The following is a 27,813-nucleotide window of genomic DNA, read 5'->3' as shown; positions in this document are numbered from 1 at the left end:
TTTTATCAGCTCTTTTAAATGATGTATGCTGTCTAAGAGGCTTTTTCTTTCCTTCTTTTTCTATTTTTTTTTGTTTTAACCCTAACAAATTACCTCCTTTCCCATGATGGGCACAAAATCAGACATATAGTTGTTAAAAAAATATATGCCCGAGATTCAGCTATTTTTGCAGGAAGTGTCCTGTGAGAACAGTACAAACACCTGGGATAGGGATGAGCACCATCTGGGTTTTGCCTTTTGGCCCCCAGATCGTGGTCTGGATGGCATTTATTTATTTATTTATTTATTTTTGTGGGGGCCTTCAGGGCACCTTAACGATACATTCCTTGGGGTGCAGGGAGGCAGGCCAGGGGCAAGGCCCTAGCCTCAGGGAGCCAGAAGCCAGGGCAGCAGGGCAAGGGTGATTTCCGACCTGCAGCTCCCCTCCCTCCCCTCTCCCCTCCCCGCCCGCCCGCCCGCGCGCTCGCCGCCCTCCCGCTTTTCTGGCTCCTCTCTCCCTCCGTAGTGGGCCGCTCGGGGTCTGTTTCCGGGATCTCCGGTGTCGATCCGGGCCGCGGGGGTGCTCGGAGCAGGTGGCCGCGGCGGCGGGGTGGGGCGGCCGGGCCCCAGCCGGGTGCACCCGACGGCGTCTCCCGCGGCTTTGCTCGCCAGTTCGGTTCCGCGCTGCCCCCCCTCCCCCCGCCGTCGGACCTTGACGCCGCGCCGGGCGGACGCCGGGGCTGCCGCGCTGCGGGCCGGCTCGGGGAGCGGAGCGGGGCGGCGGAAGGCGCGGAGAAGCCTGGGGGGCGCCCGGACCCTGGCCGGACCACCATGGCCGAAGTCAGCATCGACCAGTCCAAGCTGCCTGGCGTGAAGGAAGGTAGGGGCGGGGGCCCGCGCCCGCTTCCTTCTCCCCGGCCGGCGCCGCGGGGCGCGGGCGTCTCGGGGCCCTCGGACCTCCTGGGCCCTGCCCGGTCCGCTCTTCCCCCTCCTGGCCCCCTGCCCCCCCCCCCCCCCCCGCAGCCCGGTCGGACTCCCCGGCCTGGCCTGCTTGTTCCCCCCGCCCCTCCCAGGGCTCTGCCTCGCTCCCCAGCTCGCTTGCTACCCCATCCCCAGGGTCCCTCTGGGTCCTCGCCCCCGCCGGCGTTGGTCAGGCCTGGACCCTGGGGTCGTAGGTACAGTCACTCGCGCCGGAAGGTGGGATCGGATCCTCCCCGCCCCCCCTTCCCACAGCGAGGGGTTGTGCAAGATGTCTGTCGTGGACTGCCGGAAAAAAAAAATCTGTGGTAAACGCTGAAGAGCTGGGTGAATCTGGCTCAATTGTTCGTGAAGATGGAGGCTGGGGAGTGGGGGAGCGGCCCACACCCGGTACTCGCGGGAGCCCTTTGTTTTGAAACTTGACTCCTGGCTCCCCACTTTCCCCAGCGTGGCATCTGGGGGGCTGGCCGGCACAGCTCTGGCCACCTTCCTCCAGCTTCGAAAGCCAAGGCTTGGCCTTCGTGGGCCGATGGGAAGTCAGTTGTTTTCAAGTGTTTTCTTAGGAAAACCTGTTAGGAAGGGAGGGGGTAATGTCTTCATTGCTATCTTGGGTGTGGGTGGGGTGTCGGATCGTCTTTTAATTTTCAGTTCTTGGCTCTTTTCTTTGCTTCTCTACGAAGCCTGGAAGTTTCTGAGCGCTTAGCTGAAGCGGTGTCTGATGTTGCACCCAAGCGCTGCTGTCACCTGTGCCGCTTGGATAACGTTTAGTTGAAACTTAAGGGTTTTTACATCTCATGCAATTGCATGTTTCTCTACCAGCTTAATTAGACTCCAGGGTTCTTGCCCCAGCAACCTAGACATACCGAGGAGGTTAGTGACTGCATTCCTGCCCCCCTTGCCCAGAGTTCCAAGCACCAGGAGATCAGTGACTAGCAGCCACTGATTTCTATTTATTTATCTTGTAGACAATTTTGATGGGGCCCGAGGCTGTTTTTGTAGGCTAATAACACGCTCAGGCCAAACTTTTTTTTTTTTCCCTTTGGTTGTGGAGCTTGAACTCTGGGCCAGGGCTCTGTCCCTCAGCCCTTCAGATCAAGGTTAGTGCTCCATCATTTGAGTCACAGCGCCACTTCCTCAACCATTTTTTTTTTTTTTAGCAGTCATTTTTCTGACTTTCTGTTCCTGACCCATCTTGGTTGAAGACTACTATTCACTTGTTACAGTTTTCCATTCACTGTCAAGACTTAGGAGCTGAGTGATTGGAAAGGCAAGCTTAGAAATTTTCTTGGTGGGGGTGGGCAGGGGTAGTCTTATTTTGTCTTATCCCTTTTGTCCATGAGTTCTTTTGTGTGTGTTAGTATGTGGTTAAAGAAAAAGTGATCCTTACATATGATAGTGCTTCCTTAGAGGTAGGTGATTAATAGTAGAGTGAGAACTGGAATTCAAACAAAACTTCACTTGTAAATTATTTTACTTATGCTTGTGTCCATGTCAGTGACCTGGAAAAAAGTCTTAAAAACTGACTTTCTGTACATACATTTGTGCTATCCTTAGGTCATTGGATTTTTTTTTTTTTCAGGACCTGGGTGCCATCCTTTAGCATTATTGCTGAAGGCTGGTGATCGATCATTTGAATCATAACTCCACTTTCAGCTTTTGGTGGTTAATTGAAGATCAGCTTCTCTTGGGCTTTCCTGCTTGGGTTGGCCTTGAACCTTGATCCTCAGCTTACAGCCACCTTAGTAGTTAGGGTTACAAGCTTGAACCATCTCCTAATTTTTAAGTCCCACAGTGCTTTCCATCTATAAGTGCAAGATTTTTCTATTTTCAAGTTCTCATGGAATACTTACTAATTGGTTTCAGTTTGCAAAATAAAATGTTAGCAACTAATTTCACTTAGTTAATAAAGTGGTGAGGAAATTTAGTGTGGCTCTTTCATGTATGTACCTTTGTTAAGTTAGAATTTACTGTGTTAGTTTTGAAGAAATTGTTGAGAACATCCTTGTCTTTGTAAGCATGTGACTTTTCTGGGTCCAGGATCATCTAAGGAAATGATATACTGTTTAGGAATGCCCTAGCGGTAGGGAAGTTTTTGATCTGGGAAGTATTAAAGCCTAATAAATGGCATCTTTCTCTAACATAACTTTTTATTATGACCTAGTTATTCCCTAAGAGTGTCTTTATGCTAATGAAAGAGAATCAAGCTGGAGCATGCTGGGACAGAATATTGAGACTGTTGTATTACTAAGTTTGAGGAAGTTTGGTAGGAGTTTGTTTAATATTCTGCCACAGATGTTTGAACCCCACCAAAATTTTTTTTTGGCACTTCTCTTTTTAATTTAAACCTTTGGTTGTTTTATATACATTGACATCTGTCATCATGGGAGAGATTCCAGTGGAGAGGGAGAATAATTTTGTGGTGAATGTGTGACCCTCCACTGCCATTTCTTTGGAGGGACGGGAACACTTGGGACCTTTGTTGTGAACCTCTCAAAAGAGAGGTCATGGGTAGCAGCTGACATCTTCTTTGCTAGATTAAAATCCAGTGTTTACCTCTGCAGTTTTTAAGGAGGTCAAAGAATTTCATCATTTGGAAAGACCTTTTTTAAACCTCCCCCTTTTTTGCCAACCATGGTGGTATTTATACCTTGGGAAATCATTCTTAAACTAGAGCACAAAGAAGGACCTTTGGAGTTTGCACCAATAAAAAGAATTAACTAAATGTCAACTGCGTGTAAAAAAAAAATTAAAAAGAAAAAACAGTTGAAAACATGTTTGGAATAATGCTTTTATTTCTTAAGCCCTTGGAGTTCTACGCAACAAAAACTAAAATAATTCTCAGCTATTCAAAAAATTATTAGATCTATAACTGAAATGTAATATGCAATACATGAATGTAGGCAGAGGATCATACAGATTCCAACAATGTTCCAAAGTACTCATTTTACAGTTCATAGCTGGAAATTCAGTGTTTTTCCCCCTAAAAGTAAAGACTTGTAATTAGTAAGATAAAAACTTTTTTTCCCCTTTTTTGGTAGTCTTAGCTTCTTTACTGCATTTTATTTCTGGAACTAGATAAGGAGTTGATCATTTAAAAAGTGATCCCAGAAAATAAAGCCTAAAAACTACTGATCCCATTTTCCAGGAAAACAACAACAACAACAACAACAAAAAAAAAAAAACCCTGTGTGCTACAGATGGGAAATGAGTTGTGTGAAACCTTGAAATTGAACTAGCCAGGGATTGACCTATTGGGGACAAAAATTTACGTAATTCGTTCTTTATTCCTCCTCTTCTCCCTTCTTTTTCTTTTAAATTGTTCTATAGATACATAAGATTAATTTCTAAAGTGTTTCATTGAGTATTATCATTTAAATATTAAAATGAAAATTATGAACAAGTGGCAAGACCTTTTCAGAAATGCTAATGTTTTCACTTTTTAGTTAACATTGTTATTATTATTACTACTACTACTATTAGTCCTGGGGTTTAAACTCCTCCTGGCCTGGGATGCTGTCCCTGAGCTTTTGTGCTCAAGGCTAATGCTCCACTACTTGAGCCACAGCTCACTTTTAGCTTTTTGGTGATTAATTATAGATAAGCTTCTCATGGACTTTCTTGCCTGGCTTGGCTTTGAACGGAGATCCTCATATCCCAGCCTCCTGAGTATCAAGGACTACAGACATGAGCTACTGGTGCTTGGCGTGTTGGTGGTGGTGGTGGTATTGGCTGTTGGTTTTGGTAGTATTGGGTTTGAAGTCAGGGCTTCGAGCTTGGTAGGCAGATGTGATACCACTGAGCCATACCTCCAGCTGTTTGTGGCTGGCTTTTTTTTTTTTTTTTTTTTTTTTTTAGGACAAGGTCTCATGTACTTGGACATAGGCATGTACCTGGACATAGATCCACCTACTTTAGACTTTCTGTAGCTGCTGGGTCATAGGCCTGCCTCATCATGCTTCCTTTGCTATAGACGGCGCATCTTGTAGATTTTTCTGCTAGCCTCAACCATAATCCTTCTAATTTCAGCATCATGTGTTAAACTTGACCTGGTGTGATGGGCTTGTGTCACTTCCCTTAGTTTTATGGATTGAGAAAGGGTCTTTTGAACTTTTCTTCTCAGGCTGTCCTTGAACCTTGTTCCTCCTGATCTCAGCCTCTCGAGTAGCTAGAATTATAGGCGTGAACAACTGGTGTCCCACTAGGTTTTACTTTTGAATTAAGCATTTTTTGAGCCTTGCTTTTTGATTGAACAGATGGATTACTGAGTGCATTATATAGAAAGTCACATTGTTTCAGCAGTGTTTTTCTACTTGAAAAAGTTTACAAACTTTCATGAAGAGGCTATTATTTAAGGACTTGAACTCCAAACTTAAACTAATAGTGGAATTAAACTTAAAGAAACCCATTGATCATGATTTCTTCTTACTTCTCTTAAGAGGTTTTGAGATAAATTTACTTCAATGACAAATCATTTTCAGCCTGGTGCTAATATAAAATTAGGATACCCTACATCCTCAATAAAGCCTATAAAGGATAATTGGGTTTTATATTCAGAAGGACTCTGTGGATTACTTAGACATGTGAATTTGGAAAACGATGCTAAAGAGTTCTCAGTACATTTAAAAAGGACATGACAAGGGGTTGGGGACTTAGCTCAGTGGAAGAGCACTTGCTTGGGAAGTGCAAGGTCTTGAGTTGGGTCCTCAGCTCTGCAAAAGAAAAGAAAAAAAAGGACAGAGCCAGATGTGGTGGTGCTTACCTGTTATCCTGGAGGTATAGCCAAATACATTTGAATATAATTTACATATGGCAGACAATTCTTTAGCATATAGTTCTGAGTTTTGACACATGTATATACAGTCTTCATGTGTGCATGTATATGGGGATACTGGGATTTGAAATCGGCTTCTTGCTTGACTTTTTGCTCACTGCTCAGGCTCTATCATTTGAATCACAGCTCCATTTCTAGCTTTCTGCTGATCAACTTTTTGGTGTGGATTGGACTCTAACCATGATCCTCACATCTTTTCCTCTCAAGTAGCTATGACTACTCTCATTGGTACCCAGCTGCAGTTTTGTTTCGATATAGCATATGAACTGGGGCATGGTTTGTTGTTGGATGTGATTTGAAAGCTATAGGAAGTTGAATTGTAGTGTCCACAAGATTGATTGGAGCACAGCAATGCTCATTCATTTACGTGATGTCTGTGGTGGCTTTTGTACCACAGAGGCACACATGAGTCCAATATCCCATGACTCTTCACATTTTACTCTGGTACTTTACAGAAAAGAAAAGGTTGCTTTTGAAATTACTCCCCATGAAACCTTCAACAACCTTTTTGATATTTCACTGGTCAGTGTAAATACTAATTAACAAAACTCTGTTTTAATGGTCCAGCCTTTGGGGACAATTGTTGGTTGAACTCTGGACAATATAATTTTTTTTGACTTGATTTGTATCTTTTATTGGCTATATAGATTTGTATCCTCTTTTTTTTTTTTTTTTTGGTAAGGATGAGATTCCTTCCAGATTTCTACAGAGTTAAACATGAAATCAAGGTGAAAATGTTACCTAAAGTAACCACTATGCCAGAAACCAGCTCCTGGATAGGCTCGTGGGACATCAGGAGTAAGATACATAAAATATCCAAATAAACCTCTCCCTGCCCATTTTCAAGGATAGGGATCAAATCCTGGACTTTGGAATTTCACTTTTTAAGAAGCATGCTTATTTGTTTTATGTTCTTGTCCCTTTTTGACCCACAAAGCTAGTCCATTTTGCTTGTTAATTGGAGATGCAGTCTTGTGGATTTTTCTGCACAGGCTGACTTCAAACACCGATCCTCCAGGACTCAGCCTCTAGAGTAGCTAGGATGCACCAGCGTCTGGTTTTACCTTGCTACTTAGTAATTGGATCTGTTCAAACCCTTTTGGGGTATTTGTATTAATGAAATACCACTTCAGAGAAATTTGTGTTAGAATTTTGGCTAGGCTGATTTACCACAAAACTTTCAAAGCTGTGTGTTTAATAAATGTTATTAATCCTGGTAAAACTTCTCAGTGACCAAATATCAGGGAGTCTCCACTGGACATTTTGTCTTTTGCTTTTCTAATGAGTCATAAAGACTGAGTCAATTTCCATCAATTGTACTCCAGGGCTTTTAAATGTGTATAGCTAAACTGTACGTGACATAAGTCTTTCCCTCTAAACTGCCTTTATATCAGCAGCAACATTTGTTTTGTTTATTGACTATAGCGGAGCCCAGGGTTTACTTTTAAGCATTACATTCACTAACTTTTGATGATTGGGAAACTTGAAGTTGAAAAAGAGAAAGAAAGGACTCCGTTAAATTCCTTTTACTCTCATCTCCATCTCCTATTTGTCTTCACATCTGGGCTAGCTGCTCCAGCTCAGTTAGAAAGGACTATTCATCTCTTCTCAGTGTCTGCGTTTCCAGACACTTCAGGCTTTGCTTATAGAATGTTCCCTATTCAGGCAGTGATAGCTGAATTCTAAAATAACATATCTGCTTCTATTGTTTTCCTGACTTCTGTGGTCAGGCCTGCTTATTTTAAATTGGGCTTTATTGTATTTGCAAACCATTTAGTCTTTTCTGTTGTTGTTTTTGCTTCCCCATTAAAACTTCAAGGAGTTCATATCTGAATGCTAATTAACTGAAAGGGACATTGCTGAAATACCACAAGGGCTGGGATGCAGTTGTTAAAAAACTCTGCCTACAAAATGGAAAGTTACCATTTGCTCTTAAAACCTGGAAGGTACTTGTCTCCCATAGACTTGTCTTGAGGCTCACAGTTTGTTTTCTCATCTCATTCTTGATTATTAAGCACAACATGAAATCTACTGTTTAGACTATAGTAGAAATCATTGGAATTTCACTTTATTCATATTTAAGTAAAAATTACGAAAATTATATTTCTTGAGTTTGCTTTCTGTTTTCTATTTATGGGTTTCCTTATTGATTTCTAAAAATGTGAAGAACACATATTGAACTGAGTAATGTTATTGAAGAGAAGGAAGGAAGGCACATTCTGATTCCTACTTATTGGAAATATGGAACATGACCATCTTGTTAGATGGAAGCATAGAGGAGCTGCTCTTTACACTCTTCTGCTGTGCTTCTTTTCATTACTATGTAATATTTACCTCCGCCTACCAGTTTATCATATAGTTGATTCAATTTGACAACTAACTTGGGATACAAAATTTAAGTTCACTTGACCAGTAACTTCCTTATAAAAGGAAATTCTTTGACCCTAGATTTGTAAGGCCTGGTTTTACATCTCTTCTTTCTCCCATATTAGATGTATCAACTCAGAGACATCATTTAGTATTTTTAAGTTCCAGCTTCCCTTACCTATTCATTGGAGATATTTACTGTGCCAAGTAAGTGAGCTTGCTTTATATTTGAAGAAATGGATTTGTCAACAGATGCTGTGAGGGTTAGTAAAGTTTTCCTTTAGAGTTAGGAACTTCTCACGTAGGGTCTTTGACTTTGATCACAGAAGAATTTCTAGACAAGTCAGGATAGTAAGAAAGCTTGGGGAAGCTTTATTGAGTAAGTAAACAAGCAAGCAATCAGAAAAACAGACAAACAGCAGATAAACAGACAAGCAGAAGGACAGGGACACACTCTAGCAGAGTGTGGATGCTCTTACAGGGAGATAGAGGGAGAAAGACACATAGGTTCTTCTTGGGCTGCTGGGGTATTTACAGGGTAAAGGCAAGAGGCTTCAAAGTTATGGAAAGATATGTATTTTGTTTTTTATCTAATCACAGCTGGTGTTACCTTCAAAGTTTCCAGGTAAGAATGCATCCTTCCATAAAACAGGTCCTTATCCTCCACATAAGCAGGTGCCCTGCTATCTGCATTTGGGGCAGGAAATGGCTTAAGTTTGGGGAAAGTTTTCTCAGGAAGACATATATCCTCTTGTCTCTCTATACCATATTTCTGAGTTGCCTTCACCAGGCCTCAGTTTCTTTAAGTTCCCTTGGTTTCATTTTCCCCTAAATGACTTTGGTCCCTTAATCCTAAAGAAAGTGTACAAAGAAATATCTCTTGTATTTGCTGTAAGTTTGCCACACCTCGTTTCCCCCTAGCTTATTGGCTTCAGATACAGAAACATTTTGTGAAAGGCACTGTTGCATATTCTTTCTCATTATAGTACTGTTTATGTTGCCCTATAAATACCCCTGCCTTTCTCTTTTTCACACGTGGTACCTGTGCACGCTCATCCACTGTCCTTGAAGTTCTTCTTCAATATCCACATACATTTCTAATCTCTGGCCTAGTAGTGAGTCTCTCCATGTCCCCCCTGTTCCTTTCCTGGCCATCTCATGAGCTCACTTTGAAGTGTTTACTTCCTTAAGTAATGTGTCTCTGACTGTATTAAGTCTACTGGTCTCTCAAGTCAAGGCTCGCAGCTGTTCTTTAGCAGTATTTCTTAGTGTTTCTTATACATAGACATAGCAAACTTGTCAGAATACCTGGCAATTTGAGTTTAGTGGACAGAATGGCCTAATACAATTGAGCTAATCATACCAGGTTAAGAGCTATCAATGATCTTTTTTTCTGAATTCACTAGGTATGAATATAGGATGAAGAATAAGTCAGATTTACTTAATTGTTTCATCTCTCAAACTTTTGTAGAAGTTTGATGTTGAGGTTAGGTCTAAACCCATAGTCTATATTGGCAACAACAATTTTAACCTGCTTAATGAATAAATTTAGTTACATATGACCCTGGTAATGCCTGTATATTATTCTGTAAACTGCTAGAGCTTTTGCTTTGATTAGAGGATCCAGTTAGTTTCTTAGATAGGGTTGGATTCAATTCAGAATTTTTATGAGCAGTATTTTCTCTTAGCTTTTTAGATAAAGAGTTCTTCAGGTCTTAACAAAATAAGTCAAACATATTGTTAAAAAATTCTACAACAGAAATATTAGTGAATGTTAGGAAAATGGAGGAGAAAGGAAGGAGACAGGCCAGACTTGATCTTGACAGGCTAGGACTGTTTATTGCCAGCGAGGAACACAGACCTTCTTGTGGGCTTGAGGTGTGTGTGTGTGTGTGTGTGTGTGTGTGTGTGTGTGTGTAGTGTGTAGGGTGGTGGTGTCAAGGCTTTTATAGGGTCTGAGCAAGGAGACGGGTTACATCAATTTAGTATAGGGGTGACTACAGGTGCAGGGAGAGAATATGATAAGCATTCATTCCCTTATCCAAGGTCTCAAGCTTTTTAAATGTTCAAACAGCTCTACATCTGTCTTTCCTAGACAGTTTGACCTTTACAGTTGTTAGTTTTCCAACCTCTTAACCCTTTCCTGGCCTCACAGCCTGGCCTCAGAGCCTTACAGGCGAGGCCGACCATGGAATGCCCTGCCTGTGTCAGGCAGTCTGCACTTACCTTTGGTGGCTTGCCTGGTATTTGTAGGTACCTGGGAAAACAGGGTGGAAGTCAATCCTTCCTATTCCATCTTTGGATACATAGGAAGAATGAGCCAAGAGGAAAGAGGAGTCAAGTCTTTCAGAGAAGAATTTGAAAGTTTGGGTTTGGAAATTAAAATGCTGTACTGATTGCAAATTTGCAGTTGCTTAGGATGAAAAGAATGAGGAAGGAATGAACAAAAAAGCTCCAGAGTTTAGCTTCAGAGAAGAATAATTTTAATTTTGTTTATATTTAGAATCATTGTGAAAAAAAAGCTTCATATGGTGTATGAGCAGTTAACACCACTTCAGAAACATGCAGTACTACAAGAAAGAATTTTCTACTTATAGGGAGATAGTGTGTAAACTTTCAAAATCATCTGAACAATTTGACCCTTATAATACAAGTGCAGCAAGTGGATCCTCTGTGTACAGAAAGTTATATTAGTGGGAAGCTGGTTTGGTTTGCAGATGGAAGCTGCCCTGCTTTTCTTTCAGTTCCTGTACAGGGCTATGGCATAAGACCCTGTAAGGTAAACTGAGTTTTAGTAGCTTTATACAGAGAAATCCAGGGGAGTTAGGATGCTTTCCACACAGACTGAAATCATCTGGTGATCTTCGTGAAGCCTTCTGAACGTGGAAGGTATTAGCTTTTCCAGGCTATGCTTTCTTCATCTGGCCGGAAGAAGTTTGAAGGAAACCTTTAGCAAAGGTCTCTGTGCACATTTGGGTTTGCTGGGGAGTTAGGGACTGATAACTTGGTCTTGTTTTACCCTGATGATGAAGGGTCTGTAAGAGCTGCTAGTTATAATAGAAAAGCTTGCCTTTTTATAGGGCAGCAGATGGAACAAAAGGTTAGCTTAGAATTAACAGGTGGTTCCAGTTACTGTTCAGATAAATTCAATTAGAAGTTTGTTTTTGTTTACTAGACTTAGTAACATGAAGAGTAACAATAAAGAAAACAATATTTGGTACAGGAGAAAGTTACTCTATCAGTCATGCTGAATGGATATGCTTCCTATGGGGTGTGGTTGACACATTTAGATGTGTCTCATTAAGAGAATGAATCCACTTTTTCCTATAACCCTATATCTCAGCTAGATGAGTTCTGGAAGATAATTTTGACGGTGTACTCTCACATTAGGGGTATGAGGTTCGTATTTGGAAAAATAACTGTCAAAGCTTACTTGGTAAATTGCTGAGAGCCAGGACCAACATTCTTGCAAGTATCTGGAATTAAGAAGAGAGCTTTTAGTACTTCATCTTGTTTCTATTACAGTGAAGCCCTTAGATTTCCTAAAATTGGGTAAGAAATAACCACATTTTTTTTACAAAAGTAAATTGAAGATTTGGCACAAAGCTAAAGCATCTCAAAGTACAGAAATTAGAAAAAAATCTGTCTAGTTTTTGCCATGGCACAAATTTTAATCCCCATGTTGTTTGAGTTTTTGACAAAATATACTTTTTGTTGTTGTTGTTGTTGTTGTTATTGGTCTTTTGTGGTTGAACTTGAGACCTGGCCACTCACTGTCCCTGAGCTCTTTTGCTGGGGCTAGTGCTCTACCACTTTGAGCCACAGCACCACTTCCATTTTTTCTGGTGGTTAATTGGAGATAAGAGTATCACAAATTTTTCTGCCTAGACTGGCTTTGAACCATGCTCCTTAGATTTTGGCCTCCTGGGTAGCTAGAATTACAGATGTGAGCCAGCACCACCAGCGACAAGATATACTTGTGAACCTACCGTTCCATTCTTGCATCCTTAAAATTATTTTCAGATAGGATTCTAGTTTGTTAATCTTGAGAATTCAGCTGAAAGAAAAAGTTTGAAGTAGTTGAGCCTATCAAACACTCTACATATTCTGACTTGTGAAATATGTTTTCCCTCAATTGGATGAAATTAGGAAGAGCTATAGAGATGCCATTCTGTAGACTGTTTATTGCCAGAAAATATCCAATACAGATTCTACAATAAAAGAGACTAGTTATACTTCTTGGAACCATAGTGAAGGAGGAACTTAACAGGAAATAACTAATTGCAAGATTTATTAACTTTGGTGATGCCAAAAATGCTAGTAAGTTTTGTTTACTGAAAGGTTTCTTACTGAGTGGGAGATAATTTCTTTGTGCTTCACATAGCTTAGCCAATTTAGGTCTTTTTTTACTTTTTCAAATTTATTTTTTAGCTGTACAAAGAACAAATTATATTTATGGGGGGCTATGTGATGCATTGATACATAAACACATTGGGTAATGTTTACATAAGGGTAAACATCTCTTCAGATATTTATTTTTATCATTTATTCATGGTGTAAGGAATTCAGAATCTTTCCTTCTAGATTTCTGAAATAATGCAGTGCATTGCAAGTACTTGTCATGCCTGACTGTGCAACGAACCTTCTTACTGCTATCCCACCAAATGATTGACCAGAACTTCTCACTTTAATGTGACACCCTTCTCCATTCCTCACCTCCTCCCCCAATGTATCCTTATTTACAGATGAGGAATCAGAGGCTCAAAGAGGTTAAATAATTAGTTCTCAAGATCTTTTAGTTTAAGTAAATAATATTTAAAGTCTTGTCTGGATATCTTTATAAAGTTTATATTTCTTCTCTGTAGTACTTAAGTACTAAACACAATTCATTACAAGTCCATATTGCCAGCCTATGTACTAGGCTTGTGTTTCCTTTTTTGTAGTATTGGAGTTTGAAACTAGGGATTTTATTTACTCTTATTACCTGACTCATGTCCAGCCTGGCTTTTTGCTGCTTATTTTTGGAGATAGGGTCTTAAAAACTTAATTGCCCTAGTTGGTTTTGAACCATCATTCTGTGTAACTTAGCCTCCTGAGTAGCTAGGATTACAGGTGTGAGCAACTAGCACCAGGCTCCACTGTTCACTTTTGATCTCAGTATCTTAATTGAACTTAGATCACTCTGATTTTTGCTTCTCTCTTCTCTTCATACCTGCTGATTTTCCAATTTATGTTTGGAATAGAGAGTCAAGAGTTCATATATAATTTAAGTACCAGTGAAGCAAATACAGGTTCTTACTCAAGAAAAAAATACTCTCAGTCTCTACAGAGAGACAAAGTAGTTGACAGAATCACATCTCTAGCTATTCCTGCCTCTCTGTGTAAGCAATGTGTGTACTTTGAAGCACAGGCTATCTTTTTTATTTTTTGATTTGCATTTTATTGTTATAAAGGTGATCTACAGTGGGCTTAAAGTTACTTGAGTCAGATAAAGAGTACATTTCTTTTTGGACAATGTCACTCCTTCCTTTGCTCTCTCGGTTTGGCTAGCTTCTTTGAATTTTCTATGAGACCTCTTCCTTATTTTGTAGAGCTTATAGTTCTAGAGGAGGAAATCTGATTTAAATGCAAGCTTGCATCTATTAGGAAACAAATGTGGGAAGACAAGTCTTGTGATATTTTGTGTAGACACTACCTAAGACTAATATAAGACTGAGTACTATTCTAGGAAGAAGCCCAGGACCTCCAGATGACTATTGACCAAAACATTTCAAGTTGATGAACATGACCAATTAGGCTATAGTGACATTAGAAATGTCAAAGATTGAAATTTTTTCTCGCCCTAAAGTTTTGATTCACATACTAGTAGGTCACTGGAAGTGTTTATAGAATTTTTACAAGTGTTGACCAGAATGGAATTAGGAGTTTTGTAGTTTATTTTATGGGAACAAGATTCTGAGAATATTTTACTTTTCCTCCCATCTTTACCTTATGATCACTATCTATAATAAAGTTGTTGGGGGATTTTGAGTATTGCTCTTGATTTTTTTGTTTTTGAAAACAAAATTAATTTACTAGTCTAATATGAAAGAAAAGTGCTAGAAAGTATCTACTTGCACAGTATAATTTCAAGGTGGAAATATCTGACCCAAGGATAAACAGAACTTGCAGTATCCAGTACTTAAGGCAACTCACCTGTCATCCAAAGCCAGTGAACCAAAGTGGGCTTTTCCCCTGAGTAAACTTGTACTTAAGTTGGGTTGGATGTGATCTTTTGGTTTTTAATGGGCATCAGTGGATTAATTCTATAGAGGTTTGAGAAGATGGGCGGCTTTTCTTTCTAGGCTAAGGCAAACAGAGAACTGACTGCCAAACCATTTGAGGGCTTGTTTAAGTACCAGGAAAAGTGCTATTCAGATAGGGATACAGCATAAGATTGGAGTTTCTTTAGGGATACGTGGGCCCAAAATAGAATAAATAAATTCTTACTGTCTGGATATTCTTAGAGAAAAATTGCTTTGACAAGATTCTGTTTACTATTGCTTTTATACTACTGTCCACCCTTTTGAGGCTGTATTGTGACAATCATTAGTCTATTTTTTAAGTAGTTGTACAAAGGAGTTTCAACTCTAAGTCACATTGTGGGTATAGTGCATCTTAATTAATGTCATCCTTCCTATCATTCTCCTCCATCCTTTAATATGTTGTTCTGTACATAGGTGTGATGGCTTCTTAGGAGAATAATTTGTAACTACCTTAAACATTTAATTCCATGCACTGCTCAGGTACTTACTGATGATAATTATTTTTCTCATAGTTGTGCAAACAGGTGACACACAATTATTCACATAGGGAGTGTTGAGCAAAATTGGTTAGTTGTGCAACATATGCTAAGTATCTCACAGCCAGTGTTATGTTTATTGTCCTATAGAAAATACTATATGAGTTTTATTCTTTCCTTATAGTTTTCATACCCATTTCTGCTTTCTTAATTGTGAAGTTTTGAAAGTCAAAAAGTGCCATTTAAAAATTAACAGCATTTATATTTTCCTCACTTTTATGATACTAACAGTAATTTAGCTGATTTTTAAGTTAAAATATTCATGAATTGTTCTGGAGGAGATGACCTATGTAAAAATTATTGTTACTTTAAGAAAACTGGCACAGTGATAAATTTAGGAGACTGCTTTCTTCAATTGTGATTAGTTTAATTTTCAAGGCCAGTTGAAATTTATAAATATACACATTTGTCAATGTAAGTATTTGGTACAGATTTAGAGATTTGGTAAGTTTATTCAATAGCAGTTACCTTTTATGAATTGCAATTCTAGGGCTAGGGGCATAGCTCAAGAGGTTGAATCCCTGCCCAGGCCCTGAGTTCAAACTCTAATACCACAAAAACTGAAAAACAAACTTCTTTAACCCTGCTGAATACCTGTTTCCCTTTGCTTTCTCTGTGGTTGTATCTGCACAGTGATTGCCATGTAAATGGAGAGTAGTATTTTCTCTTTCTCTGCTGAGGTTAGCAAAACTACCATCATTAAGGGCTGAGGAAAAAGAAAAGTAGAAGAAATTTAGTATACAAGCACTCTGAATATAAATTGGTGGCTAGCACAAGAGCTGTAATATACTTGGGACTCTTGGTTGTCAGGACATTTTGGTTGGTTATAACTGTTGGTTATAATGTAAGTGTGCCTCCTCATACATACATCATACATACATATACACATATATGTAGTTCAAATAGTTTTAAATGCTGTGGTTCCTAATTCAGGGTCACTGCCTAAGAAGGTCACATTCTAATGATTGTCTGGAGCAATGCTAGCCAATTGAACTTACCTGGTGCTGGAGATACTCAGTATTGTATACTTACCAGCCTTGTGGCTATTTAGAAGTGGAAATGTGGTTCATGAAACTGAGAAAGATTGAATTTTTAAAATTTAATTTTATGTTGAAATTACTACATGCGACATATATAGGACAATAGAGTTTATAATAATGATAGAACATACAGATTTTGGTCCATTTTAAGGAATAAGTCTTTCCTAATACATGGTTTGTACAACATTAGGCCACTTGGAATATTTATCACTTGCGTTTTGATGGATGCCTTATTGACCACTTGGTGGGACTAAAAAAACAATTCAAGAATGGCTTTGATGAGAACTCAGGCTAAATGATTTCTTCATTAAGCTCCTTTCAGGTTATGGGGTCTTTCTGAGAAGAAAGGAAGTTAAACTTAAGCATTTTAATATATGCATCTGTGTTTTCTGAGAATGTGTAAGTTTTACTTCATTATTGTCACCAAATTTTTTTTTTTTTTTTTTTTTTTTTGGCCAGTCATGGGAACTGAACTCAGGGCCTGAGCACTCTCCCTGGCTTCTTTTTGCTCAAGGCTAGCACTCTGCCACTTGAGCCACAGCGCCACTTCTGGCCTTTATGTATATATATATATATATAATATATATTATATATTATATATATTATATATATAAACATATATATATGGTGCTGAGGAATCGAACCCATGTATAAGAGGCAAACACTCTTGCCACTAGGCCATATTTCCCAGCCCCTGTCGCCAAAATTTTTGACTTCATGAAAAACACCAATTTATAAGATTATGCCTATGCTATATAGGAAGCTTGTGAAGTTATATGTATGTTTTGAAACTCATTTTGGTAGCATAAGTTCCACATGGAAAGTTTTTCCCTTTCCCACAGACAGTGCTTACTGGTGTGAGTGAAAATGGCTTTATTTCTACTCTACTTCCTCTGTCCTTTCTCTTTCACTGTTCTCCTCATGCCCTGTCATGTGCCTTGTCAGATGGAAATTTCTGATTCAGCCATTTTCTACTTTCCAATAAGTTACCCGGTGATCTGCGGTCTCTGATAATGATGTGAATGGTCTGTGATATTAAAGTAGTACTTCTGACTTGATGACTTATATTATCTCAGCATTTTCACAAACCACTTGCTTGCAATCTGCTGTCTGTGGTTAGCTAGAATGAGTCTTCTTGCCAAACAAGTGGTTTAGGTTACTGGGGTTTTTACTTCACTCTGAATTTGGGGGGTTGAGGAGGGAAGGATACACTTCGAAACTTCCTTTGATAAATTTTATGAAAGTGAAATGTTGGGATTAAATCAGTTGTTTTGCTTTTTAGATTAGTTTTCTGTTCTGGTTACCCTGTGTGTTGAATATTGTGTGTGTGTGTGTGTGTGTGTGTGTGTGTGTGTGTGTGTGTGTGTGTTTAAAACTTGAGTTTATTTTCATGTCTGGTACTAACAAATACTTCTTTAAAGTGAAGACTTGACATTTCTAATCTGAGAACAGAAAACCTTTTCATTTTTACCTTCTTTGCTTCTAGCTGACATGTACACACATAGACAACTGTGTGTTTGTTGCTGAGTGAAACTGATTTGTCCATATGAATACAGTTGCATTTTCTAATATTGGGCTCTAATCTAGGCATTACCACTTTTAAAAATCTTTATGATCATTGGTATATTATTCCCAATCTTTCTCCCCCTAAACATAGTGATAACTTTGGGTTCAAAGATACCATTAAATGAATCACTTGTCTGAGTAAATGTTTCTGGGTGTTCTCAGATTCTCTCATATACCTGTCTATTAAAATACACCTGAGATTTTGAGTGATAGGATTCACTGTCATTTGAGGTAATGTTAGTTGCCGTGTAGCTTTTGAGCCTTGTTTTGAGTAAGAGGGAGAATTTGAATAAGTCAGTAAGCTGGATGGCTGTGGATTTTAAAAAATTTATTGTTTTATGCTATGTAATGAATACTTACCATCTTTTTTCTCAGGAGCCATTCTTTACAGAAACATTTATTTGAAAATCACTATCCCAGACACTGAGATGAGCATTGGCGAAAAATGGCTCATAAGATTTTCCCTTCTTTTGGGATTTAGGAAGTATACTAGGGAAATAGATGTATGAAATCTTTTAACTGTGATTAGTGCTGAAGTTTATTATATATACCATATGCTGTGACACACTGAAAGGAAACAATGTTTTCCATTGATTTTTATTGCATGTAGTGTAAAGTGTAGGTTTGGGTTAATAGAAATAACATTTGAATTGTGGAGTGAGTATAGATAGAATGTCCCCTCCCCACCCCATCTATGTTATGGTGCCTGAGCTTTACCTAGACTTGCAAGGTTCTCCCATTTGTTGTAAACCCACTACCCTTAAACCACTGAAAATAAAAACCAAATCCAATAACCATCCCAAGACAGTTGTAATATTGGTAAGTATCTATTGATCCTGCAATTCTTTTATGTCTAGAATGAACGTCTTTGTCTTTGGCAAAGGAATTACAGAAATCTGTGTACTTTGTGGATAGTAGTTGTACTAAGAAATAACTTCAGGCAGGGGATCTGATTTAACTGGATCTCTGCTCAGAAGGATCATCTGTCTCCCAGACACATGGAGTGACCATGGCATATTGGAATCAGCAAAAGATTTGGAGACTTGGTCAGAAAAGTAGCCCGATCATTGACTACTAGGAATGGAGTAAATGAGGACAGAACACCGACGCCACTTACCTGCTCAGCCTCTGTCAAAATTAGGTGCCATTCCCTCTTTTTGTCATACTGTACGTTTTATTTTCATTTCAATGAGATGGAAATTTAAGGGCACTGAGGGAGAAGGATCAAAGGTTTGTTTTATAGCTAATAAATGGCTAGGATATCCTGTCGGTTTTCAGCCTTCTTCCTGTTAGTGGGAAATTTTCTTCTCTGAGTGACTAGCAGCTCAGAGCTGAGCTATATGCGCTGTTCTGAGGCTCATAATTGGGACAGTTAGGAGGTTGTCTGCAGCTTATAGCTTAGCATCCATCTCTAAGAACTTTCTGACTGCTCCTGGCTGGATTGGTGTGACAGTATTAGAGTTGGTTTTGGTGGTGGTATTAGTATTCATGATATTGATGTCATTTTAGTTCCCAAATATATAAACTTTGTCAGAGCAGTGAACATAGATGATTTGGCGTAGTCTGTAGTTTTCTGACATCCAAATTTCTTTCCATCTAGTAATTTTAAGAAAAAAAATTAAAAACTTTTAACAATATACTTTGAGACATTTCTATTGTAGGACAACAAAAATGTAGGAGTTGGCTTTTAATTTAAGTTGTCATTAAATATCTTAATGCAGTAGTTTAACTTTGTGTTACATTTTTTGGGGGGGAGGGGCAGTCCTGGGGCTTGGACTCAGGGCCTGAGCACTGTTCTTTTTGCTCAAGTCTAACACTCTGCCACTTGAGCCACAGCGCCACTTCTGGCTATTTTCTGTATATGTGGTGCTGGGGAATTGAACCAGGGCTTCATGTATATGAGGCAAGCACTCTTGCCACTAGGCCATATCCCCAGCCCTAATGCAGAAGTTTAAAATTTGGTAGTTCACTGTCTCCTCAAAGAGAATAAAACTCTTGATGTCATATGAAGGATCAGAGAGATGGTGGCAGATTGGTATATCTCAAAGGGAGAATTTTCTTAAAATCTCCCACAGCAAACACTAGAGGATTATTCTTGTAGGTCACCTGTGAAAGACTATGCAAATTGAAGAAAAGATTTTATTGCTCTTGTTTTTTTTTCTGGAGTAAATATTGGCTACCAAAGACTGTACCTGGCTTCTTTTTGCTCAAGGTTAGCACTCTACCACTTGTGCCACAGTGCCACTTCTGGCCTTTTCTATATATGTGGTGCTGAGGAATTGAACCCAGGGCTTCATGTATGTGAGGCAAGCACTCTACCACTAGGGCATATTCCCAGCCCCATTACTTGAATTTTGAATACATGTACCACTTTTACTCAAATTTTACTTTCTCTAAAGAACCTTAAGGATATATAATATGTATATATATATACATGCATTTCCATTTTATATCTGTCATCTAATTTATGTATCTGTGTATGTATATATGTACATACATACATATGTACATATGCATGCATGCATCCATCCTTTTTTTCGAGCAGAAATATCTGAGACCAGAAGAGGGAGATTTAATTTACAATTTGCTTCTTCTTACCACTCTGCTCATAAGTAAAATGAAGATGTTAATAGAACCTTTTTTAAGTGATTAGGAGTAAAAATTGGAAGTGCAATGTAATCTTCAAAATTCCATATAAATGTTAGTTGTGGCTGCCTCCTGCACTTTTCAAGACATAAAGTGTGTTTCTAGAATATCTTCCTTGTTCCTAGAGGGTATTTTCATGTTTATAGACGAGTATGTAGTCTATTTGTTACAAATAGCACCTATATAAAAGTCCGTAAAATGCCATCATTCCACAAAAGGGAAAACAGACCAGTTGAAAGAAATAGTGAATGAATGTATTACTAATCTATGCAAAATTACGTGGGTGGAAGTTTGTAGTCGTTGAGTCATAGGAGTTGCACTTTCAGAGTTGAGGTATGGTAAAGAATGACAGAAGTAAAATGATTTTCACTTTTCTGGTTTATGTAGACTTAAGTGTAAAAGAGTTGGAAATGTGTGTTTTACTTGTAGACTATAAGAAGAGAATGTCCTAGAGCCATATGATGTGTGTTCATTCTGCATATGTGACTGTAGTGAGAGAAAGGGTTCTTGCTAACAGGAATATAATTTAGTTTGGAGCTTATAACTTTTGAGCGGAATAGTTTAGGCAGATGTTCCCAAAGGTTTTTTTGTTTTTTTTTTTTTCCCCTCAATTATGTTATCAGTATTACTGTAGATTAAGTCCTTCAATCTTGGCTAAAATTCATGAATACGTTCATTTAGTAGAAAATTATAATGTTGTATGTATACAAATGTGCGTGCCCACATGTACATACCTGTAATAGCTAGCAGCTGGAAAGAGATACTTCTGTATGTCCACAAAAATTTGGTAAGGGGATTCAGTGACTTTCATTCTAACTTCTAAACCAAAATCACTTCTCTGTAACTGGTTTTCAAGATAATATTGATTGTTTCTGAGTGAGAAGAGAGAAACTTGCTTAAAAAATAGCATTCTTGTATATTGTATGTAAAATGGAGGCATTCTTTATTATAGAAGGCTCAGGAGGATCACTATCTACTGTAGTTGTTAATAACTAAGAAATCCCTATTTGAAATACTAATGTAGGAATTTAAACTTGTTTTCATTGAACCAGAATTTCAAGGAACATTTAAGTCATTGATGCTCATTTTTCTTTATTTACTTATCTTATTAGGAGAACATAGGAATGTAGTTTTCTTCTTTCTGGCAATTGCCAAGGATAGAACTGAGGAGGGTGCTCTGCTTTATAAAAGAGAAGCAGTTCTTTCACTGTGTATATGAAAGCCTCCCAGTTACTAGTAGGGAGAATGGCAAGCTGGCTCTTTCTAGAGCTGGGACAAAATTGTCAAGCAGATCTCTGTATAGAAAAAAATAATGAGTAAGCAAAAAGAAGAAAGATGCATTAGAGATTCAGGAAGAAGGAAAAAAAATGGCAATAAATACCAGATTTCCTTTGGTGCATGTCTTGTAATCCAGGAATACAGGGTAGTCTTTGTTCCTCATTGTGGTGCATAGGCCCCTTCTGTCTCAGCCCCCATCCTGTGATTCTTGTTCAGATGCTTGCTTCTGAGTCATAGAACTTGGGGACATTGCCTGAGCTTTTTTTTTCTTTCTTTCTTTCTTTTTTTTTGCATCTTTTTTCTGTAATTGCTCCCTCTGCCATCAATGCTTAAGTTAACATTTCTGCCCATAGGAGTTTTAACCTGGTTTTGCAGTCCATTTCACATGTTAGATATTTAAAGGCCATCTGATACACTATCTGAGTCCATTTCTTATTATTTCTATTTATAATTCCTAACAAGCTTCACTGCTCAAATGTTTCCACCTTTAAAGGATTTACTATAGGTCTTCAGTATAACATCTATTAAATTATGTTAGACCTATTAACTTTTCATTCATCTCCACCTCTTTATGATTTGGGGGATGACTTACTCATACTGAAACAGAGAGCTTAACACATTTATTGAATAAATGAGTGCTTATTAAGTGGCTTCAATATAGTTTGGGTATTTAGGGAGAATCTTTAACTGAATGAGTCTCACTGTATATTACTAATAGTTGAGAAGGTGAAGTGGTTACCTCACAAATTCTCTGCTCTACTTTATAGACAGTTAGGGGGACAGTTGTCTACCTGTGTAGACAATGACTTTCTAAGCTTGGAAGCAGGTAAAAAGACTTAGCTGTCATCATGTAGTTTTGGAGAAATGTTTGGGGCAAAGGGAAGGGGTTACAGGACTGTCAGTGTTGGTGGGAACAGGAGTAGTTGTGAATTAACTATGGTGTGAAATCTTTTAGTAACAGACTTGCACACTAGACAAAAAGCTGGGTTGTGCTAATAGCATTTAGCCAAGTCTAAGTTGTGGGTAAATGAGAATGAGCATGGAAGGAAAAAGTTTGAGAAGTAGGTATATTAAAACAGATTCCAAATGTATATCTTAAATGTGCCCGCAGGTGTATTTAAGATGTACCTTGAAGTATTCAAGTGTAGTGTGCCAGACAAAGAGCAAAGTTATGTCCAGACTCTAAACTTGACCTTATGGTGAAGTGTGTTCTGCATTCCAGTCTAGTTACTGATTTACAAAGGTGATTGAATTTGTGACTGTTCTGTAGCTTACATTAGAGTAGTGGTTCAGAATATACATTGCAAGGTCTTGAAAAAAAAGTATTGCCGGCCGGGTGCTGGATGCTCACTGAGGCCTATAATCCTAGCTACTCAGGAGGCTGAGATCTGAGAATCTTGGTTCAAAGCCAGCCAAGGCAGAAAAGTTCATGAGCCTCTGATGTCTCATAAATGACTCCAAAAAAGCTGGATGTGGTGCTTTGGCTCAAATGGTAGAGTGCTAGCCGAGAGCAAAAGAAGCTTGGGAGACAATGCCCAGACCTAGAGCTTCAGGACACACACACACAGTGGATGGTGCAAGAAATTGTGGATTGGATAGATAGTATTTCCGAGTAGATGATTGTATATCTGGAAGGTTTTAGTAAACTCTAAGGTGTTACATCTGTCAGTGTGCATGACAACACCCCTGTATGCAGGTGCATGCTTCCTTAGTGTCATTGAATCTTCAAGGTCCTCTTCAACCTCTAGTCTCTGTTCATAACCTTTGGGTACCAGTTCAGCCTCTTTGAGTAGAAGAGTTAGGGTCAGTTCACAGTAATTCAATGTATTTCACTTTCACATTTAGGTATTTAAAAAATCATTTCTAAAAAGCCTTAAGGTAGTAAAAAATCTTTGTACATGCCAAACCCTTCTTCTTCATGTTTAGTTTTATAACCAGAGCCTTACTCCAGAGGCCCAGATCCCTGGCTGCAGCTGAGGGGAAGGGAATGGGCAGCTTGTCAGCCACTAGCCCTAATATGGTAGTTGAAGAGGCGCAGTAGTAAAGCGCAGAGAAAGGAGATTTAGTAGCATGTGTGGTAGGGTAGCTTTGGGAAGAAGGAGAATAAGTATTTCAGCCATTGTTGTGGCTTTAGATTTAAACAGAGGAAGAACTGCAGCAAGGGGCAAGAGATAGCTTAGTTAAAAAACAGTCCTGCTTTGAGCATGCTCTTTTATGATCAGTTGATCCTTATCTCAGTTCTGGTCCAGCAAGGAGGCTGGAAGAAGTTTTATTGGGGACAGTCTGGTTCTGAGATGATTGCTACTGCTTGTGTGTGAATGTGTGTGTGTGTGGTGGTGGTGGGGGGTGGCTTTTGTTCCTGGATCTGGAGGTGAGTGCATGTTAGGACAATGACTGGAGACTTTGAGGAGACTTTGGTGCGTGTTCTACTACAGGGGGTAAAATGGCTTCCTTACAATTATCTTTGAGCTTTCAGCTTTGAAGGGTGAGAATAAGTGAAGGCGCACCAGTGTTAGATAGATACTTCTTTTTAATTTTTTTTTCTTTTTAGTATATTTTATTGTTACTGTAGAGTTGATATACACAGCGGTTACAGTTGCATGAGTCAGGTAATGAATTCAATTCTTTTTTGAACCATCTTTCCTCTTCCCTCACTCTTTTTTCCCCTCCCATATCCACCCATTTTCCATAGTGTCTAGTGAGTACCACTGTTGTATTTGCCCATCCCCTTTGACCCTCCTTACTCTCCCAAAGACAAACCAAAAAACAAGACAAAAAAGAAAAGACAATAAAAACAGCAACAACAGAAATCTCTAAATAACATACCTGCTGCAGAGTTAGGCAGAATCTTACTCAAAGGTTTGAGATAGAGAAGACAGATGGGTAGGCTTTTTATCCCACTTTTACTTAACTTGTGGACTTAAGTAGGAGGCAGTCCTTTTTAGAAAAAGCATTTTTTTAAGCTCTTATATAGTTTAGCAATATATGCCATTAATGAAATGAAAGCAGTAGATTAAAAATTATACTGAATTATAGAATTTGAAATGAAATGTTACATATAGCATATTATAAAACAAAAATCACAGGAAATACTGAAAGCCCAGAACCTAAGCTCTGGACTCAGTATGGAGCTTAGTGTTAGATATCTGTGCAAGCTCTTTAATTTGAACCCCAGAACTATAACAAAACAAATGAAAAAACAGAAAGGAAAAGGAACCTACCACTCGTGCCATATTTTCCCTAAGTTTTTGCCTTTGTTGTCAATGCTAGAGGCAAGCCCCTTTTCATCTCTGTAAGATTACCATTATTTTTAATTTCGTTTGTGTCAGTGGTATATATTTAAAAACCAAGTTTGTGACTGATTTGTCTGTCCATAAGCAATGTATTTTTTGTTTTGATATATTAACAAATATTACAGGTATTTGAATGCATATTACATGGAAAACACATAGAACATGTATTTGACAATGTGGTGACTTAATAACATAAATTGAAATACTTTTTAAACTTTTTTGATATAATCTACAGAATAATAATGTTTTGTGAACTAGTATGTATATGGCTTACATGACGGTATATTTATGTGATATGAGTACATATAGTACTGAAAAATACTCTTTCTAAACTATTGTCATCTATACAACATGTTAATTTTGTTATTTTTCTAGCCTGTGAACGTTTAAATATTTGTGCCAAATTTAGTAACTTGTTACCTAATGATAGGCATTCATGATTTGGAAGATTAATCTAAACAAACCTGATCCACTACACAAGCATTATCTCTTGTATTATAATAAAACTACTCCAACTAATATGTACTATGTTACAGTAGTCTTCTTTTTGTTGTTTGGAGACTGATATTTGAACTTGGCACCTTACAGTTTTGATCATTGGCTACCATTCGACTGCCATACATCTAGTCCCTATAATAGCATTCTTTTTTTTTTTTTTTTTTTTTTTTTTTTTGGCCAGTCCTGGGCCTTGGACTCAGGGCCTGAGCACTGTCCCTGGCTTCTTTCCGCTCAAGGCTAGCACTCTGCCACTTGAGCCACAGCGCCGCTTCTGGCCGTTTTCTGTATATGTGGTGCTGGGGAATCGAACCTAGGGCCTCGTGTATCCGAGGCAGGCACTCTTGCCACTAGGCTATATCCCCAGCCCTATAATAGCATTCTTAATACATAAAACTTGGTTATATTGACAAATCTATCTTCCATAAATGAAGCCCCTATGTGAATTATCCATTTAAAAATTAAGTATCAATTCATTGAAGTCTTCTAGAGAATGCATTTTGGTTAGTATAAGAATATCTTGTGGGCTGGGGATATGGCCTAGTGGCAAGAGTGCCTGCCTCGGATACACGAGGCCCTGGGTTCGATTCCCCAGCACCACATATACAGAAAACGGCCAGAAGCGGTGCTGTGGCTCAAGTGGCAGAGTGCTAGCCTTGAGCGGGAAGAAGCCAGGGACAGTGCTCAGGCCCTGAGTCCAAAGCCCAGGACTGGCCGAAAAAAAAAAAAAAAAAAAAAAGAATATCTTAAGGTTCTTCCATTTCCTTACGAGTGAGGCAATGTCATTATTTCTGATAGAGGCATACAATTCCATTGTGTATATATACCACATTTTCCTGATCCATTCGTCTACTGAGGGGCATCTGGGTTGGTTCCATATTTTAGCTATGACAAATTGTGCTGCAATGAACATTGTTGTGCTGGTGGCTTTAGTGTGTTCTTGTTTGTGGTCTTTTGGGTAGATGCCCAAAAGTGGGGCTGCTGGGTCATAGGGGAGCTCTATGCTTAGCCTTCTGAGGAATCTCCATACTGCTTGCCAGAGTGGCTGAACCAGTTTACATTCTCACCAACAATGAAGTAGGGTTCCCTTTTGGCCACATCCCCTCCAACATTTGTTATTGTTAGTTTTCTTGATAAATGACGTTCTTACTGGGGTGAGATGGAATCTCAATGTTGTTTTGATTTGCATTTCTTTTATGGCCAGTGTTGTAGAGCACTTTTTCATATGTCTCTTGGCCATTCTCATTTCCTCATCAGAGAAGTCTCTTTTTAAGTCTTTAGCCTGCTTGTTGAGGGGGTTGTTGGTTCTTTGAGGTTTTGTTTTGGTGGAATTTAATTTTTTTAGTTCTGCATATATTTTAGATATGAGGCCTTTGTCTGTTGTATGGCCAGTATCTGTGGGCTTTCTGTTTATCTTGTGAGCTATGTCCTTTGCCCTACAGAAGGTCTGCAGTTAGATGCAGTCCCATTTGTCCAACCTTTCTTTGATTTGTAGCATTTCTGGGCCTTTATTAAGGAAGTTTTGTCCTGTGCTAAGGAGCCTAAGTGTTTCTCCTACTCCTTCTTGTAGTGTTTTCAGGGTATCTGTTTTTATTTTGAGGTCTTTGACGTATGAAACTATAACCTCTCTGTACATCAGTTTGACAATAAAAAAAAGAATATCTTCAAAATTTTTGACTGTGTGTTCTGGGATCAAGGAATGGTGTTACAGTGTCAGAGAAGGAAAGAGACTTTACTGGATTAGCATACACCTGGTCCTGTCACCAGTTCTTTTATATAGTCTTAATAAAATGGTTTTTCTGGATGCTCAGGTTTCTCACCTATTAAATGAGGAAGTTAAATAGCCCATTTTGAAAATACTGTCATTCTGTGAAATGCAGTGATACAACCTAGGCCTGCCTATGTGAATTTAAAAGAATAGAACTTTCCTATGGGAATTACCTCTTTTTTCATGCATTAGATCGTGGTTATTAAAATAGAGGTCTGTTCCTAACTGAGGGATGAATGTAGGTGGTGCTTTTTTTTTTAGAGACACTGTAATACACATAACTGCCTGTGTGAGGACCCTTGAACTAAGGATGCCCGAGGCTTAGGCTAGGCTTCTTTGAATTCTTCAGATACTGCAGGAACTCTACTCTCATTCTTGCAGCCATCAAAGCTTTGCTGGCTCTTGTCTTATTTCAGCAGCACTTCTTCCCTTAGAGCCATGCACTGGAATTCCTAGACCTCTGGGCTCTGGTGCTGTGGATAATAATTCCCCACCTCAGGCCATTATTTTATGGTACTCTGTGCTTGAAACTGAGTAGGCACTGTGGAGTTGTATGAGTGATGACTTAATATTTCATGAGACTCTTGTTTTGTGCATTTCAGGTTATAAAAATGATCATCTCAAAATAATTACAGTTGATTTTTTGAAGTAAACAAAATACTTTTCATATTAAAATACAACTAATGAGCCTTTCCCTCTACTTTTCCTCCTAAATCCCTACCAATCTCTGC

General features: G+C 38.8%; 1 protein-coding gene and 1 long non-coding RNA gene across 3 annotated transcripts in view; one reads left to right on the top strand and one right to left on the bottom strand.

The window, feature by feature from the left end:
* Nucleotides 1-480: 480 nt before the first annotated feature.
* Ccdc50 (coiled-coil domain containing 50) overlaps nt 481-27,813 on the top strand; it is a 57,917-nt gene continuing 30,584 nt past the window's right edge. For both annotated transcript variants that reach the window (XM_048346942.1, XM_048346941.1), the window contains exon 1: nt 481-859. In XM_048346942.1, the coding sequence (XP_048202899.1) occupies nt 811-859 (49 nt within the window). In that variant the 5' untranslated portion in view covers nt 481-810. The remainder of the gene's footprint in view (nt 860-27,813) is intronic.
* LOC125351872 lies at nt 13,466-27,808 on the bottom strand. Its single transcript, XR_007211035.1, has 3 exons — nt 27,079-27,808; nt 25,233-25,239; nt 13,466-13,476 (listed from the first exon to the last, which is right to left on the bottom strand). It is a non-coding gene; the product is annotated as an uncharacterized LOC125351872 (long non-coding RNA).

Source organism: Perognathus longimembris, chromosome 5 (assembly GCF_023159225.1).
Source record: "Perognathus longimembris pacificus isolate PPM17 chromosome 5, ASM2315922v1, whole genome shotgun sequence".
In the NCBI taxonomy this organism is placed as follows: domain Eukaryota; kingdom Metazoa; phylum Chordata; class Mammalia; order Rodentia; family Heteromyidae; genus Perognathus; species Perognathus longimembris.
Note: the sequence above shows the minus strand (reverse complement) of the source record. Positions and strands in the feature narration are given on the sequence as shown.